The following is a 17917-nucleotide window of genomic DNA, read 5'->3' on the forward strand; positions in this document are numbered from 1 at the left end:
GACCCCAAGGGCCATCAAGTCCAACCCCCTGCCATGCAGGAATACACAATCAAAGCACTCCTGACAGATGGTCATCGAGTCTCTATTTACAAACCTCCAAAGAAGGAGGTTTGTTAATAGACTCCGAGGCACCACACTCTGAGGCAGTGTATTCCACTGTTGAACAGCCCTTACTGTCAGGAAGTTCTTAATGTTTAGGTAGAATCTATTCTCCAGACTACACATACCCAGCTCCCCAAGTCTCTCCTAATAGGCCATGGAATCCAGACTTTTACCACTTTGCTCATCCTCCTCTGGACCCATTCCAGCTTGTCAATATCCTTCTTGAATTGTGGTGACCAGAATTTGACACGGTATTTCAGATAAGGTCTGACCAATTCAGAGTAGAGTGGTTCTATTATGTCCCTCGATCCAGATACTATACTCCTGTTGATGCAGCCTAGAATCGCATAGGCTTTCTTGATTGCTGTATCACACTGCTGACTAATGTTCAGTTTGTGGTCTACCAAGACTCAAAGATCCTTTCACATGTACTGTTGTCAAACAGATGTCACCCATCCTGTATCTGTGCATTTCAGCACACCCACAGTCCAAGCTTTGACCAGTAGTAGATCAATTGCAATAATTCTCTGAGTGCCGGAATTACTTTTTTCCTGACCTAAACTCCATGAACACCACTCGGTCATGCATTTGGCTCGCATAGCGATTAAGTAAAAAATACTGCCAACCGACGGAAGTACAGAAGCACACAAATCATAACACTGCCTAGGGAGGAAGGGAAGACGAATGGTTGAGCATCCCTCTCCCCACTAGCTACTGTTAGCTGCAGAGGTGGGGAACCGCCTGCCACGGGGCATTGACTGTCTCGCCGTTGCGTTGAAAGCCTGCCAGAAAAAAAAAGGAGATCGGGAAAAGACCGCAACGGAAGCGATTTAGCCACGAAAAGAAGGGCTGTTTTCCAACCCAAAACAACCGCACGGAGTTAACACCCCAACACCTCGTCCAGAGCGGCGTGCAACATCAACCAGGCTTCAGCGGATGGGCGCGTGGGAAGTGACGGCACACCAGGCCGGAAGCCGGAACGATCGGCGAAGCTAGGGAGACGGAGGAGTGTGGGAGACGCGCGCCTGTTGCGGGACCCCCTTCTCCTCCCTGCTTCCAGGCGGGTGGCCCGTGGGGGGTGGGGGTCATGATGAACCAACTCTGACGGTGTGGTGGGAGCTAGGACCTCGGGCGACCGGGTAAGTAGCAGGTAGGGCAAAAATGTCCCGGGAAAGGAACTGAATAAAAGTTCCCTATATATGCTTAGGATGGGTTGGAATGGGGTGGGTGAGATACGCGTGGTTAAAGACGGCAGAACAGAGGAAGGAAAACCAATTTGTCACTCAGCCTTTCTGAATCGCTGCTCGCTTGAACTCCCAAAGTCGCCTGAGCTCGTGTTTTGGCTAGCTGTTTTGTAGTAGTTTGAGATATAGGCAGTGCAACAATCTCTAGCCGTTTAGTCGGGGGATATTCCCTTGTCTCGCGAACTTGATCATTTTGATTGTGCTTTTCTAGAAGATGAGCAGCACAATCCTGAGCAAAGTTATTTCTAAGCCCGCAGAAATGAATGGGATCTGGCTGGAGCCACTTTGCCTCGAATTACTTTTGAGGTAGTGAGAGGTATGGGGATAGAATTAATCATCTTGTGTGACACTTAAGATTGCCGGGGGTGGGGGGGATCAGTTAAATTGGGGCTGGAAGAAAAAGGCCCCGATGATTGAGCACAACAGTGGGCTGTTTATCCTAGTGAGTACATGGTTGTTGCACAGTTTGTCAACCTAGTCAATTTTGACCATGCCACTTTCACGTTTGGTTCTGTAAGCCCCAGGAATGTAGACTCTCCCTCTCCTAAAAGGATTTGGTCTTGCCCTCCTCTCCCAACACACCTAGGCTATTACAGCTGCCCAAAACAGTGCTGATGCCTGTTTCGTGTTTTCTGTGACTGTAGATTCTTTATGGACACATCTATAAATTGTGAATACAAATTCCAGTCCTAGATGTTATGTTTGAACCCAGTTGCACCATAGAGACCAACATGAGTTTCAGGGTATAAAATGTTGAGAGTCAAAGCTCCCTTCTTCAGACACAGTAGAGTAGACACAGTTGATCTGTTCTACCTCAGACCAACATGACTGTCCTCAGAAAGTAGTACCAGATGTATACAAAGAAGGCTCAACTCAGCTGGACTGACTTTGAGCAAAGATTTAACCATCTGCTGTGGTTGAAATGTCTTGATAGATATGACTAATGTCATTTAGTTTAAATCAGACACATTTAGTTTAAAGGAGACACATCTCTGCTTTTCTGTTTTTTTAAAAAATCCTTTTAGTTATTTATATTTTTGAATAAATATATTCTCAGGTATTGCATAGTCTGTTTTTACTGTCCTTTAGTACTCCTGCAGAATGCCTGTATATTTCCTCAGTTTCAAGTCTGTGTTTTTCCTTGGTTCTAATTCGGGTTTTGCCATCTTTGTGGAATTTGGGAAAAATGATTGACATTTTGTAGGGCAACAATCTTTTAGAGTCCCACAGATTTTTTATATTTATATTTCACTGTTTTCACTGAGACTCAAGGTGCAGTAGAAACAATTAAATTGCATTTTACTAAATTTTTATTGTACTGTATTTTAAATAAATCTTATAGAAAACTCAGTGATGCCAGCTAGGCTTTATTTATGGTCCCAAATAATTAGTTTAAGGTTGCACTTGTACTTAGGAATTAATTAATAAAAACAGAAAATTCCTTTTCAGTTTCTATCATTTTTGGAATGACAGCTTCAAGCAGGAAGGTTGTGTTTTCAGTACATGATGTCCTTTGCTTTGTAGCAGTTGGTTCACAAGTGAGTAATTATCCATATGAAGATGAATAAGTAGTTTCATAGTTTATAATCTGAAGTGGAAAATATTTTCCTCTGCATCTTGAGACTTGGTCACAGATATCTGAGTTCAATGGTATACAAACATATTCTATTATAGTGGAATGCACTTGAGGAACTGTTTTATCAAAAAGATGATAGCTAACTTAAATAAGGATGATAATCATTTTGGCGATGTGTTCCAGGCTCTGTGAGGGAAGTCTTAGTGCTTTCAGGGAATGTTGTTTTACTGCAGCATATTTATTAGCTGGTGAATCATTGCCTGTATTTGCTGATTATTGATTTAGTAGCGTGCTGGGAAAATTGTTCCAAAGAACACACCAAGTGTGTAAGACCTGAGTGATAGATACATACATAGAAGAGTCCTACTTGCTTTTTACTGTGGAGGTGCTCATGATTTGAAGCCATTTTAATGATGGCATTTCTGATAACTGTGTAATAAAAACATTTTGTTCATGAGCCTTTTTATTAATTGTTCACAACTCTTTCAATATAAAATAAACTACTGTATATACTCGCGTATAAGCCGAGTTTTTCAGCCCTGTTTTAAGGCTGAAAAATGCCCCCTTGGCTTATACACGAGTCCTGCTTACCAGCTGGCTCTTCAGGCCTCTGCCGAGGCTGGGGGCGTGGCCGGGACGACCTCCCTGCAGCTGCACAAGCCACTTGTTGCTGCCCTCCTTGCAGGGTGAACCCTGGCTGGCTGGGCTTCCTCAAACCCTGGGAGGCAGAGGGAGCTCCTTATTTGGGCAGTGACTCCCCCTGATGTCATTGCCCAAATAAGGAACTCCCTCCACCTCCTGGTTGCCTTCCCACCATCGGCTTATACGCGAGTCAATACGTTCCCCCAGGTTTTGGTAGTAAAATTAGGTGCCTCAGCTTATACACGAGTTTATACGGTATATGTCCAAAATGGTGTATGCATAAATAGAGATTCATTTTATGAAAGATTTACAGATTAATTGTCATTGATATGAGTGTTTTGGTTGTGGGAATTGACAGATGCCAAGTTATCATTGACAAAGATTAACAACCTGGCAAATTAACTATTATCTTGATATAAAGTCAGATGTTGTGAGATTTGGAAGTCTAAATATGAATAAGAATATTTCAGCCTATCTGTATATATTTAATAGTTATGTGTGGCTCCTAGTGGATCAAACAAATCCACATAGGAAGACCACCCAAGGTCTTGATACAGGGTTCTGAAAAACTCCCAGATTTGTACAAAAAGTAAAATAAAAATGCAGTTATATAAAGAATGATATCTAGACATTCATCTGGCAGCAGAGAGAAGGATGGGGTGAAACAGGGATGCAGAGGCAGTAACGAGAGACAAATTGGAAAAACCGGGACAAAATTGAACAAGTGGGAAGATTAGGGGAGGGAATGGAGGCAGTGTGGGGAGTATTTATTTAGTTTGTTTCTAAAATTTATATCCTGCCTTTTGGCTTACATGGAGCAACCAAGGTGATTCACAGATAACCATCAACATTATAAAACAAATTAACATTAATTAAAATCCTTGCGTTTAAAATGTAGAGAGGAGAGGCATTGAAGGAATGCCAAGCAAACACACAGAGAATCTTCACCTGGTAGAAGGAAGTGATAGAAAGGACAGACCAATATTGGGGGGGGGGGGAATCCCCCACCCATTTGGTGGTATCTGAGACTATCTTTTTTCAAGTTAGCTTTATGTAGATATGTGCTTCCAGGTGACCCTTGCTGACTTGATTAAGAGCCATGGGGTAATACTGGATTCAATATTACAGCTGGTGAAACAAGTTAATACAGCTGAAGAAGTGCTTTCTTCCAACTTCATTTAGTTCAGAAGATGGTCCCCTGCCTAGACTCAGCTGATATGCTAACTCAGCAATCTTGATCCATGCCACAGTAGCACTGAGACAAGCCTATTGTAATTCGCTCAAGATGGGTCTGTCCTAGAACTCAACTTGGAGACTCCAATTGATATAGCATGTCACAGAGTTGCCTATTTTCAGCAGCTAAATGGAGCATGCTTATTACACTCATTCTGCAATCATTCCACTGGCTGTCCATCAGTTATAAAAGTTCAGTTTAATGTACAGTCCTACATGGCTTTGGACCCTCATAGCTGCAAGATCACCTCTGTTGCTATTTTTCACCATGACAGTTTTGCCCATATGCTTGTTTCAAACTGCTGTAATCCTAGTCCTATTACATTGCTTATCTACTTCCTCTCATCTCATATTCCTGCCCTCCAAGGATCTTGGGACAGTATCTGATTTTCTTCCTTCCTTTCAGCAGCCCTGTGGTTAGGTTGAGAGTCACTGGTTGCCCTGGAGTGTCATCCAACAAGCAACATGGTGTCGCACTTGATTTTTTCCCATGGGTGGAAAAGAACCTATATCGAAGATTTAGTTTGGTTTTCATATATACTGTCTCCCATGATGAAACATTTGGAAATATAATGTGGGAACAGTCTGGGAAATTAAAACCACTCTATTGTATCTCTTATTTTTTGCCTTCTCTTTGAAGTAAGTTGTAAGATCCCCTTTGGGGATCGGGCGGTATAGAAATTGATATAATAAATAAATAAATAAATAAATAAACAAACAAACAAACAAACAAACAAACAAACAAACAAACAAAAAAACACTCTAGGCAGGCGTGGCCACAGTCTGATATTTATTATCCTAGAAATTATTAGTTGATCTTACTTAAAGATATTAACACTTCTTAATTCTAAAAGTGTTTGATTATTGCATAACAGATTTGATGTTTAAACAGACCTGAACTTTAATTCTATGATGGCCTGAAACAGGTATAGAGGTTGCAAAACAATAAAATTCTGGTAAAAATGTTGGTATGTGCCATTTAATATTTTTGAAAGGTGAACATATGTACGTCTAAAAAAAATGAGGTCTTGTATAACTTTTGGTTGACAGCATTCAAATATAAAGTGTTTGCTTGTTGCTGTGGGTATGAAAGGTGCATAAATCTATACACAGCCCTATGTGTCTGTACGTTTTTAACCTCTCCTGAACTCCCAAGTACCTCAGGATAGTGCACGTGGTCCCCCTTGTTTTACCTTTGTAACAACCCTGAGAGTTGGGTTAGGCTGGCCTAAGGTCATGCAGCAATCTGCATGACAGAGTGAGAACCCTGGTTTTACTCTGCTTGCTTTTCGTTTAAAATGAACTGTATAAGTGCAAAACTATTATTTCCAAGTAATTCTTCAGCTGTTTTCACCAGCACAGTGCCTCTGGTATGAACACACCAGGTTGCCTCTGATGAACTGCTGCCTCTCAAGGTTGCCTGAGCTGCACATCTTTTGTGTATGGTACTGTATATACTCGTGTATAAGTTGCACCGCATATAAGTCAAGGCACCTAATTTTACCACAAAAAACTGGGAAAACTTATTGACTCGCGTGTAAGTCGAGGGTGGGAAATGCAGCTACTGGTACATTTCAAAAATAAAAATAGATACCAATAAAATGACATTAATTGAGGCATCAGTAGGTTAAATGTTTTTGAATATTTATTTCAAAGGAAAACAGTAAACTAGCTCTGTAAGTGGAAAAGAGAGTCAACAAAAACAATATTGTCTCAACAATAACTTTAAAAGTACAAAAATCTTAGCTCAACCAGCAACCAAGCTCAAACACAAAAGTGCTGTGTGGTTTCCGGGCTGTATGGCCGTGTTCTAGTAGCATTCTCTCCTGACGTTTCGCCTGCATCTGTGGCTGGCATCTTCAGAGGCGAAACGTCAGGAGAGAATGCTGCTAGAACACGGCCATACAGCCCGGAAACCACACAGCACTCCAGTGATTCCGGCCGTGAAAGCATTTGACAATACATTAAAACACTAGAGTTAAAATCCTTCAAAACTGGATTTTTGGTCAGGGGAGGAATGTTTATGTTAGCAGTACCAACATTTCAGAGTATCTTTAGGAGACCCTCCTGATGATACCACCCGGGTTTGGTGAAGTTTGGTTCAGGGGGTCCAAAGTTATGGACCTTCAAAATGTAGCCCCATCTACTATTAGCTCCTATTAGAAACAATGGGGAATGGGGCACCCCCTTTGGGGGTCCATAACTTTGGACCCCCTAAACCAAACATCACCAAACGTGGCTGGTATCAGAAAGAGATTATCCTGATGACACCACCCAGGTTTGGTGAAGTTTGGCTCAAGAGGTCCAAAGTTCTGGACCCTCAAAATGTAGTCCCATCTACTATTAGCTCCCTTTGGAAACAATGGGGGATGGGGCACCCCCTTTGTAGGTCCATAACTTTGGACCCCCTGAACCAAACTTTACCAAACTTGGGTGGTATCATCAAGGGAGTCTCTTGAAAAATCCCTGAAATAGCCTAAAAACTGTGTCCCCTGGTGGCCGACAAAGTAAAAAACCCAAAAATATTTTTTAAAATACACCTGACTCGTGTATAAGTCGAGGGGGGCTTTTTCAGCACAAAAAATGTGCTGAAAAATTCGACTTATATGCGAGTATATATGGTAATAATTCTGACCTACCCTGCTGGCTTGTTGTAAAGAAAACTAGGAGAATGTCTGTGAAGTATACTGAGCACTAAAGCACTATATAAATGTATAGTAGTAATATATTGATATTTTAGCATCTAGTATTGCATCCAGCATGGTTTTGGCATTAGATGCTAAATAAAGGTTGATTATAAAACAAGATTGAAATGTATCCTCATTTTTGTGGGGTTGTTCCATCTCTTCTACATTGGTGTGTACAAAATATGGCCTTATTTGATATGGGAAATCAGCATTTTCATTTAGGATTTTGTTGTGTCAGAAATACAGTTTCAATCTGCTGAGTCACAAGAATGTTTTTATAAAGTGCATGGATTTGCAGCTTGCAATAGTGTAAGAATTATTTCATTTTCAAATCTTGTTTTCTATCCAGAAGCTCGTGGGAAAGGTGGCTTCTTCCAGTATGTGTGCGTCAGTCAAGTATAGCACCCGGGGTCCAGCCCTCATCCCAAGAATGAAGACCAAACACCGCATCTACTACATTGCCCTCTTCTCCATTGTCCTGCTGGGCCTCATTGCCACAGGCATGTTCCAGTTCTGGCCACACTCCATAGAGTCTTCTAATGACTGGACAGTTGAAAAGCACAGTGTTCATGATGTACCTGTCATTAAGATTCCTGCAGAAAGTGCCATCCCAGAGCGAGGAGACCTCAGCTGCAGGATGCACACATGCTTTGATGTCTACCGCTGTGGCTTCAACCCTAAAAATAAGATCAAGGTCTATATTTACTCCTTAAAGAAATATGTAGATGAATATGGCATGCCAGTCAGCCATACCATTTCCCGGGAATACAATGAACTCTTAACTGCTATCTCTGACAGTGACTTTTACACAGATGATGTGAACCGTGCCTGTCTCTTTGTGCCATCTATTGATGTGCTGAACCAGAACACACTCCGTATCAAGGAAACGGCTCAGGCTTTGGCGCAACTATCCCGGTACTAACATTACTATGAATCGTGGGGCTAGAACAGAATGCCAGTGATATGAGTCTAAGATAAAAAAGGCAGATAGGCAAGGGATGAATACTTATGGGGAATTTCTCCTGATGTGGTTCATGTATTTCATCTGTGTTTTTTATGATAACCCCCTGTTCTGCCTCTGGCATGGTAATTGCAGCCTGTGTGAGTGATGAAGCTTTTTGCTTGGAGACTTTAGTGGTTTAGTTTTCCTTATTTTTAGGTGTGTGCTTACCTCTGAGACTGTGTATTCTGATTTGTGTGTACTCATGCTTCCCTTCATTTCCCTCCTTAGTTGGGATCGAGGAACAAACCATCTTTTGTTCAACATGTTGCCTGGAGGACCACCTGACTATAATACAGCGCTAGATGTTCCGAGAGACAGGTGGGCATTCACTTTTTTTGCGTTTGGAGCTGTTCATAATGTATCTGACCATAAAAGTGATCCAGAACAGCAGACTGCCTGTGTAATTCCTGTATTCTGGAGGGTAGAAAATGCAATGAGGACACAGACTACCCCATCCAAGAGGCTGCGTTCCCAGATGTGGCCCTGCAGCCACTCTGCCTCGCTATTCCCAAGGGCACTTTCTGGTGGCATGGGGATGCAAAAAGCACAAAAAAACCTCCCTGCTGCCAGGAAGCCCGCACTGAGTCAGTCAGGAGTTTCCTATCCAAACTGGGAGTTTCTGCACATGACTGAATCTTCTGGATGAAGGTAAATATGTGACTGTAAGGATCAGCAGTAAGACCAATATAAGACAGTACCAATTTAACAGAAATGTCCACATCCAGCATGTATGTATGCACAAATAGCAATTATTTCAGGAGACTGGATGGCACATGAAATAGCTGTTCAAAGCAGAATGATATATCATTTTAACCAAAGAAAGAGAACTGACTGAAATATGCAAGGAAGATTATACTTGCCCACATTTTAAAGCACATGTTAAAAATGAAAGGCTGTCTCTTAAAGCAAGAGTTGTCTGTGACCAAATGGAGCTATGGCAGAACGGTATAAAGATTATTTTCCTTCCACTATTTCTTAAACCAACTGATATTTACAATAAGAAGGCTTGATGTCCATGACTTAAAGGAACTGATGAGATCTGAATAAGAAAACTTACAGTCTCTCTAGAACAGGGGTAGGGAACCTGCGGCTCTCCAGATGTTCAGGAACTACAATTCCCATCAGCCCCTACCAGCATGGCCAATTGGTTCCCTACCCCTGCTCTAGAAGAAAGAGGGAACATCAGGTGAGATCCAGAGAGGAAGGGAAAATCAAGGGGAAGCTGATAATTTAAAGACTGGCTGGCACTTGGAAAGCTAAGAGTTAATTTCTTGGTTATTGCACTGCAAAGTGAAAATCCACTCTAAGGTATTTAACTGGGTGTTGGTTCCCTGTGGGTTTTGTTAGGGAGATGCACACCTGTTTTCCTGAGGCTGATGAAGTGTTTTTATGCTGCTTGCCAGATTCAGTTAAAACAATCTGGTAACTATTTTCTAATTAGGAGTGGGGGAGCACGTTGTAAAGGAGCAGAAGATGCAACACATGAGCCAATTTCACTTGTTTCCCCTTCTTTTATTCCACACCTCTGAGTTAATATGACTGAGATTTAGAACATGAGGTTTGAAAGATTGCAGCAGCATTCTAAAAACTCACAGTGTCGAGAATGAATGGGCGAAAGTGCACGATCATCACTTTGGGTTTTGTGCCTTAAAACCCAACACTTCCATCATCCATTGCCTAAGCAGCTTCCCTTGCTGTTAAAGCAATAGTTCGTTTCTTTCTTTGTTTTGTTTCTTCTTTTCTATAGCAGAAGTTTGAAATGTTCCTTTGCTTGAAGCCCCTTTCCTCTGGAATTCTTAAAGCACTGTGCAGCCTTCATGTTGTCTGTGTTCCTCCATTTTGGTATTCAACAGTTGGATTTCCCAAGTTTCTATGTTCAGAATAAATCATGCAAACAACACTTATGTAAGCTTGCCTATTCTGATGGGAACCAAGTGTTTTTTTCCCCCAATATGGATTTTTTTTCCTTTTTTTGCTATATAGGAAATATATGAATGGGACAAGGGTGCATCCTTTTGGCCATGTGGAGGGGAGAAGGTACCCAAAGAGGCACTAAATCTTGGGGCATTAAATCTCCTGAGTATTGAAACCTTTCTCATGACACAGTTAAAAGTGTTGTTTTCCTGACCATGAAAGCTAGAGGATTTTTAATATTAATTGCTCATGTTTTAATTAATGATTTTAGGAACCTTAGAGAGGAGCATAAGAAATGCCCTGCTCAGTCAGAGCAGTGGTTCATGTAGTCCAACATCTTGTATCACACAGTGGCCAACCATTTCCACTGAAGGACCAACAGTGGTCCATGCAATGGTCACCTCCAGACTAGACTATTGCAACTCGCTCTACGCGGGCCTTCCCTTGCGGCTGATCCGGAAATTAAAACTGGTCCAGCATGCGGCGGCACGTTTGCTCACGGGCGGTGCCTTTAGAGATCACATCATGCCCGTGTTACGTCGCCTGCACTGGCTCCCAGTTGAGTTCCGGATCGTCTTCAAGGTATTGGTTTTAACCTTTAAGGCCTTGCGCGGCCTGGGACCCCTCGTACCTACGAGACCGCTCTGGCCCCATATGTCCCCGCGTCACGGGTCCCTGCGGTCAGCAGGAGGCCAACTTGTTGGTAACCCAGCCCACTCTATGATGCGGTTGACCTCTACCATGGGGCCAGGGCTTTTACTGACCTGGCCCCGACCTGCAGTCGGGAATGCTCTTCCTCCAGCTGTCCGAGGAGAAGAAACCCTCACCGGGGATCTCAATGAGTTCCGCCAGGGGCCTGTAAGACCGAGCTAGTTCCCACCGGGCCTTTGGGTGTGAGACCAGCCGCTGATATGGGTGCCCGAAACAGCTTAAGAAATATTCTGATACCCACTGTCCCCCCCCTTTTTTTAAGAGGAGTTTTAAATAGCTGGATGCCATCTATTTTAAATATTTAAACCTACTTGGATTTGGAAATTGTATGCTGCATTTTAAATTTTTTAAACTTCTTGTTTTATTTGTCTGTTGATGTTGTGCACCGCCCTGAGCCCTCCGGGGGAGGACGGTATAAAAATGAAATAATAAATAAATAAAAATAAAATAAACAACAGGGTGTAGAGTCTGAGGCCTTCCCTTGATGTTGCTTCCTGGTATTGATACTTAGCAGCTTAGTGCTTCTGAATGAGGAGATTCCCTTTAGTCATCATGACTTGTAGCTACTGATGTATCTTCCATGTATCAGTCTCAATCCTCTTTTAAAGCTGAGTCTGCCTATGGCAGTGATTCGCCCATTTTAATTTCCTTTTTTCCATCCTAAAATCTACTGCCCATCAGCTTAATTGAATACTCTCAACTTCTAATATTTTGGAAGAGAGAAAGTTCTTCGCTTCATCAACTTTCTCCACCCCATGCATAATTTATCAACTCTCTTCACCCCATGCATCTCTTTTCTAAACTGAAAAGTCCCAGACTTTCCTCATAGGGAAGGCGCTCCAACCCCTTATCACCTTGACTGCCCTCCTCTGTATTTTTTCCAGCTCTGCATTATCCTTTCTGAGATACAGTGACCAGAACTGCATACAAACATTATACTAGTTGCCAGAAGTGAGTGAACCTTGGGATGCATCTGATCAAAAGTACCCAGACCCAGGGCAATAATAGGTTGATTTTTACCTGAGGTCTCCCTGACCTGCTATTTGTACCCTTCTTTCAGTCTGGGTGTACATATTGAATTAATGACAATATTGGGTGTGATGTTGTGGGTTTTCCGGGTTGTATGGCTGTGTTCCAGTAGTATTTTCTCCTGACGTTTCGCCTGCATCAGTGGCTGAAGATGCTAGCGACAGATGCAGGCAAAATGTCAGGAGAAAATACTGCTGGAACATGACCATACAACTTGGAAAACACACATCTTAGTGATGCTGGCTGTGAAAGCCTTCAATAATATTGGGTGTAGTTGTGTTTTGCCCTGTTTCACATTTCCTTCCCCCGGTGTTGGGATGAAGTTCCCAAGGCTTGTTCTCCTCTCGTACTGGCATTCAGAATGTTTGTACAAACAAATGTTATGAATTGTCTTCATATCAACATACACAGAATTCTACATAGACAAGACTTGTCATTATGTGACTATTTTGTCAGAATTCTACATAGACAAGACTTGTCATTATGTGACTATTTTTTTGGATAATGTGACTATTTTGGATGAGCTGGTTTGAAGAAAAGTGATCATAACTGATGTTTTCCTTTGTCCTTAGAGCTCTGCTGGCTGGTGGAGGTTTTTCTACATGGACCTATCGGCAAGGATATGATGTCAGTATTCCTGTTTACAGTCCACTGTCTTCAGAGGTTCAGTTGCCAAATAAAGGCCCAGGGTAAGCTGAGGGCAAGAGCGTATGGAGCTGTGGCACTGCTTTTTTGAGGGGTAGCTGCTGACAATTTCAGTAATCCCTGTCAACTTCAGTAAAAAAAGATCCCAGGTCGTAGTTGCTGGAAGAGACCTTGGAGAGTGACTGGCAGAATCAGCAGTCTTGAGTCAGGTGGACCAATGATCTGATTCAGTACAAAGACGTTTCTTATGTAGAATGCCATAGAATCTCACAGTGAAATGGTGAAAAGAAAGCCAGCTTGTCAGCAAGTTAAGTGAAGGAATGTTTCTCAAGATTTTATTGTTTCTGTCCCTTGTCACTGCTTGAAAGGACATTTTGCTTTGGAATAACTATTACAAAACCTAGAAACAAGTTGGGCATAGGAGCAGTGGTGGGATTCAGCAGGTTCGCACCATTTCGGCAGAACCGGTTGTTAAAATGGTGCTTGTAAACAACCAGTTGTTAAATTATTTGAATCTCACCACCGGAACACTGCAACTTTGTGGGTAACTGCATACAAGATGTCTGTTCTATGAAAGGCTAATGTGTACATTCAGTTGAGAGGGTTGCTTTCTTGTTAGGGGCAACTGAGCACAATTCTTTTGGGAGATTTGCTTTACAAGAGCTGAGGGGTACAGAAAAGGGAGGAATGCTACAGTCATCTCTTGATTAACTCAAGACAAATCCACAAATACTGTGTGACATCAGTTCTGCCTGGTTTCTTAATTCTAAATGTTCCATGGCTGAGTGGTGCGAGTCTTCACATGTATATTAAGGAGCACCTCGAACTTATTACAAGTTGACCAACTATAAATCCCCTTGATGTGTGGATTTTCCAGTTGTTTAAGGCAAATTTGGAACAGATGTATATGAGAACGTTCAGAAGTGTCTGGCTTGGATCCAGTGGTAATTTCTGCTGATGGAAGGAATCCAACCCAGGCCTTGTATTATTTATGTTTTCATACTGCTTTGGATAAATTTGGCCTATTTGAAGATGTTAACAATACTTTTCTTATATGCATATGAACTTTGCATAGACATACCTGTGTTCTCTTTTTTCATTATGTCCCTCTCTCCTTGGTTGGACAACCTGGGTAATGTGAATGAAATGAAATAATTGGGGCACTGGGGAAGGATTTTAATTGATCAGCTTTTTAATTGTGTTATGTATTATAATTGATTTAATTTTTTATGTTGTTAGCTGCCCTGAGCCAGACTCCAGTCAGGAAAGGGCGGGAGGCAGATCTCATAGATTGGACTTCTTGGATTTCATTGGCTTTTGACTTACTGTTTACCTGTGTTTTTTAAAACAATGTCCTTGTGTGTAATGTAATGTAATGGGATAGTTTCTAATGCATAAAAGCTCATTCTGCAAAACTGTTTGTCTAAGTTGCCATAAGACCTGATTTTCTGCAATAGGCAAGCACAGCTACCCCTAGATTTCATAATCCAGTGGAATTACCCTCGAGTTTGAGTGCTTTTTAAGTTTGTTTAAAAAATAACAAGCTGTAGATGAGATGTCATGGTAGTAGAGTGCCATCTGCTGGCATGCTGTTGTTACTTGAAAAACAACATAAGACTGTGTTTCTACTTCAGGGGGCTATAGTCACGCAGGCTAGTTAGGTCCTGCCTCCTTTGCTCAGGCAGGGCTATGCAGTTTTTTGCAAGGACTTTTGGCAAAGGAGACTGAGCCTCTCTATTCTGAATAGCCCTGTTGTTCGAGCCAGGTGCTTCTTCCAACTCCTAGCCTGTATATGAGATAAGAATTTTCTTAACTCACCATGAAAGAGAAGAAGGCCTCCAAAATGGTGGGAAACTTTCCCTAGAGCTGAGCTGGGGTGTGGGAGCAGGTACTATCATCCAGGACCTTCCCCCATTCTTTCAGCACCAAAATTGGGTGCTTCCTCAACAGTTTGTGGCCCCAAACATGGTGAGCGTGGCTCTTTTCCCACCCTTTCTCCAATGTGTGAACATGGACTGGAATTTATCACTTTGGTGGCTGCTGTGGATCATAGGACCCTTACAGGGGGAGATCAACCCCACAATGAGACAATGGGGCCACATCCATAGGAATTCAGCTGCGATAATGGCCACACTCACAGGCTTATGTGATCCTTTTTCACCAGAGGGAGCTCACAAATTTCTTCCCATTAAGAAATGAAGCAGGCAGGAAACAGCGCTATCTGCTTCTGAGGAGGACTGTGAGAGAATTGTGGATGATGAGACTGTTTCTGTCTCCTCCAGTCAGGACACCAAAAGATCCAAGCAGCCTCTGCCCGATAAGCCATCCAAAAGACCCCACAGCGACGTAGATAGGGAGGACTTCCTATCTGTCAGGTCCTCCATACCTATGGGAGGAGGGTGAGTGGTCTGCCAAAGATTCAGATACCCAAAATGACTTGAGCAGGCTTTTCCATACTAATCCTTTTCAGAGCCTTCTAAAAATTGTGGCTACATTGAGCTGTCAGATAGAGAAGGAGAAGAAAGCTATGCCAGCCGTCCCCCAAGCTAGACAGCAGAGGATTCAAGCAGCCTTCCAAATCCATTGAGAGTTGCCCTTTCCCAAGTGTGTTGTATAAGGTTCTGAAAGGGGAACGATCTTCCACTGGAAGCAACTCCTTAGTCTTGGTTTTATACACTGACCCGGCAAACAATGAAGGCTCTAAAGGTGCCATTTGCTGACACACCTGTTGTAACCTTGCATTCTGGGGTCATCCTATGGGGAAAATGTCTTAAAGAACCTCTTGGATAGAAATAACAAAATTGCCATCAAAAATCCATAATAGGAATCCTCCCTTGGCATCAGGGCATCAGCATTCCTCTCAAAGTTCACTATAGCCGTCATCATTTGGACCAATAATCTACTGTAGGACTTTATCCCCTTACCTTTAGATCACTCCTAAAAATCCAAAGGATGGCTCAGTTTGCCACTGATGCTTCCTTAGACATGATCCAATTCTGGGTGTGGGCCCAGGCTTCTAATGTATTTGTTAGAAGAAAACTTTGGTTGAAAAACTGAAAGGCTGAACAAGGCCATTCTGGCCACTGAAAAGTTTGTGCGGCAACTCCTGTGTGAGGATTCTACCTTGAGCAAGGTCCTGGTTGAGACTAAAAAAAAGAAGGCTACACTCTTCTCCTCCTCATTTCCAGCCAGGGGCAAATATAAAGGGAAAACCTACTCTTGCTTTCATTCCTATAGACAGCAATCAGGAACCAGAGAAAACTAGAAATCCAGGTCCAGTAGATCCCAGCCTTATATGGCCAGTGGCCAGAGCAGTCCCTACAACCAGCAGTGTCAGGAGATGCCCCAAGGGGCCAAATCTTCCTCCATCTGACTCCACCATCGAGTGTTAGCTGCTGAACTTTGCAAAAATTTGGTAGCAATTTGTCATAGATTTGTGGGTTTTGAGAATCATTCAGCATGGTTACTGGTTAGAATTCTCCTCACCACTGCACCACTGTCTCTCTCCACTCTCCACATCCCTGTAGAAGTGACTACTTCTCTTGAAAGTGGTCCAGCACCTTCTTCAGATTGGGATGATAGAGGAAGTTCCCAAAGCTCAGAGGTTCCAGGGAGTGTAATTCCTAATTTTCCTAATCCTGAAGAAATCAGGGGACCAGAGGGCTATACTCAACTTGAGAGCCTCAATTGCTGGGCCAAGAAAAAGAAATTTCAAATGGAATTTCTATGTTCTGTCTTGCATTCTCTCTGGAATAGAGATCTCATTTCCTCTTTGGATCTCAAGGAGGCTTACTTCCACATGCCTATTCATCCTGCCTCTATTATTTTATATGCTTCTCTGTGGGGGAACAACACTACCAAGGCAAGGCCATGCCCTTTGGACTCTCTTCAGCCCCCAGAGTTTTTTTCTGAGGTCTTGATCACTGTCATAGCACTCCTTGGCATTGGGGGAGTGCACATCTACCCATACTGAGGAGATGTGTTGATCAGGTTATCTTCAGAAGATACCTTGAGGAGAGATACCCAAATCACCGGCTCCACCAAGACCATGGGTTCCTGATAAACTGGGACAAGAGCCACTTGGTTCCAACCCGGGACCTCATCCACCTAGGGCCAGAGTGAACACAGAAATGAGAAGAGTCTTCCTACCTGAGGAAAAACAGAGAAAGATCCATAAGGTGATCCAAGATCTGTGCAGAAGATTTTAGGCAGACCTGGTGGATCTGGCTTCAATATTGGGTCCCCTCATCTCGACAATAGACCTAGTTTTGTGGACAGTATTGCACACCCCATGCCTCCAGTAGAAACTGCTCCCCTTCCAGCAACAGATCTTTAGGAAAAGATACAAGAATGTCAAGATTTGAGAAGGCTTGAGAAAGGATCTGGAGTGGTGGACGGTCAAATCGCATCTGAGTCCATTTAATATTTTGGTAATGACAGGAGTGAGCAAGATGGGCTGGGGAGCTCTCTACGAGAACCAAGTATCTTAAGGGCACTGGTCAAAAATAGAGAGCTGCTTCAGTATAAACTGGCCAGGGCTGAGGGCGGCCAGGAAGGGCCTGCTAACTTTTGCACATCTCCTCAGGAGCTGCTGTGTCCTACTGAGAACCAACAATATGATTTAAAGTCCCACATAAACAGATAGGGTGGCACCAGGGTTCTACATCAGGAAACCCTCCTAATGTTCAGTTGGGCACAACACAATCTAGCAAGCTTGAAGGCAGATCATGTATGGGCAGAGAACAACACTGGCAGATTGGCTCATCCAGTTGACTCTAGGCCAGTGGTGGCGAACCTTTGGCACTCCAGATGTTATGGACTACAATTCCCAGTAGCCCCTGCCAGCATGGCCAATTGGCCATGCTGGCAGGGGCTGCTGGGAATTGTAGTCTATAACATCTGGAGTGCCAAAGGTTCGCCACCACGGCTCTAGGCCAAGAGAGTGGCCCCTGAATCCGGAGACATTCCAAGCCAGGGGTAGGGAACCTACGGCTCTCCAGATGTTCAGGAACTACAATTCCCATCAGCCTCTGTCAGCATGGCCAATTGGGCTGATGGGAATTGTAGTTCCTGAACATCTGGAGAGCCGCAGGTTTCCTACCCCTGTTCCAAGCAATTGTAAGATGTACTA

General features: G+C 43.0%; 1 protein-coding gene across 1 annotated transcript in view; it reads left to right on the forward strand.

Annotated features, from left to right (window-relative positions):
* Positions 1–1081: 1081 nt before the first annotated feature.
* EXT2 (exostosin glycosyltransferase 2) overlaps positions 1082–17917 on the forward strand; it is a 117383-nt gene continuing 100547 nt past the window's right edge. Inside the window, exons 1-5 of the mRNA XM_048484592.1 lie at positions 1082–1241; positions 2796–2884; positions 7834–8399; positions 8716–8805; positions 12714–12830. Coding sequence (XP_048340549.1) covers positions 2813–2884; positions 7834–8399; positions 8716–8805; positions 12714–12830 — 845 coding nt within the window. The 5' untranslated portion in view covers positions 1082–1241; positions 2796–2812. The remainder of the gene's footprint in view (positions 1242–2795; positions 2885–7833; positions 8400–8715; positions 8806–12713; positions 12831–17917) is intronic.

The sequence above is a fragment of the Sphaerodactylus townsendi genome, linkage group LG02, assembly GCF_021028975.2.
Source record: "Sphaerodactylus townsendi isolate TG3544 linkage group LG02, MPM_Stown_v2.3, whole genome shotgun sequence".
In the NCBI taxonomy this organism is placed as follows: Eukaryota; Metazoa; Chordata; class Lepidosauria; order Squamata; family Sphaerodactylidae; genus Sphaerodactylus; species Sphaerodactylus townsendi.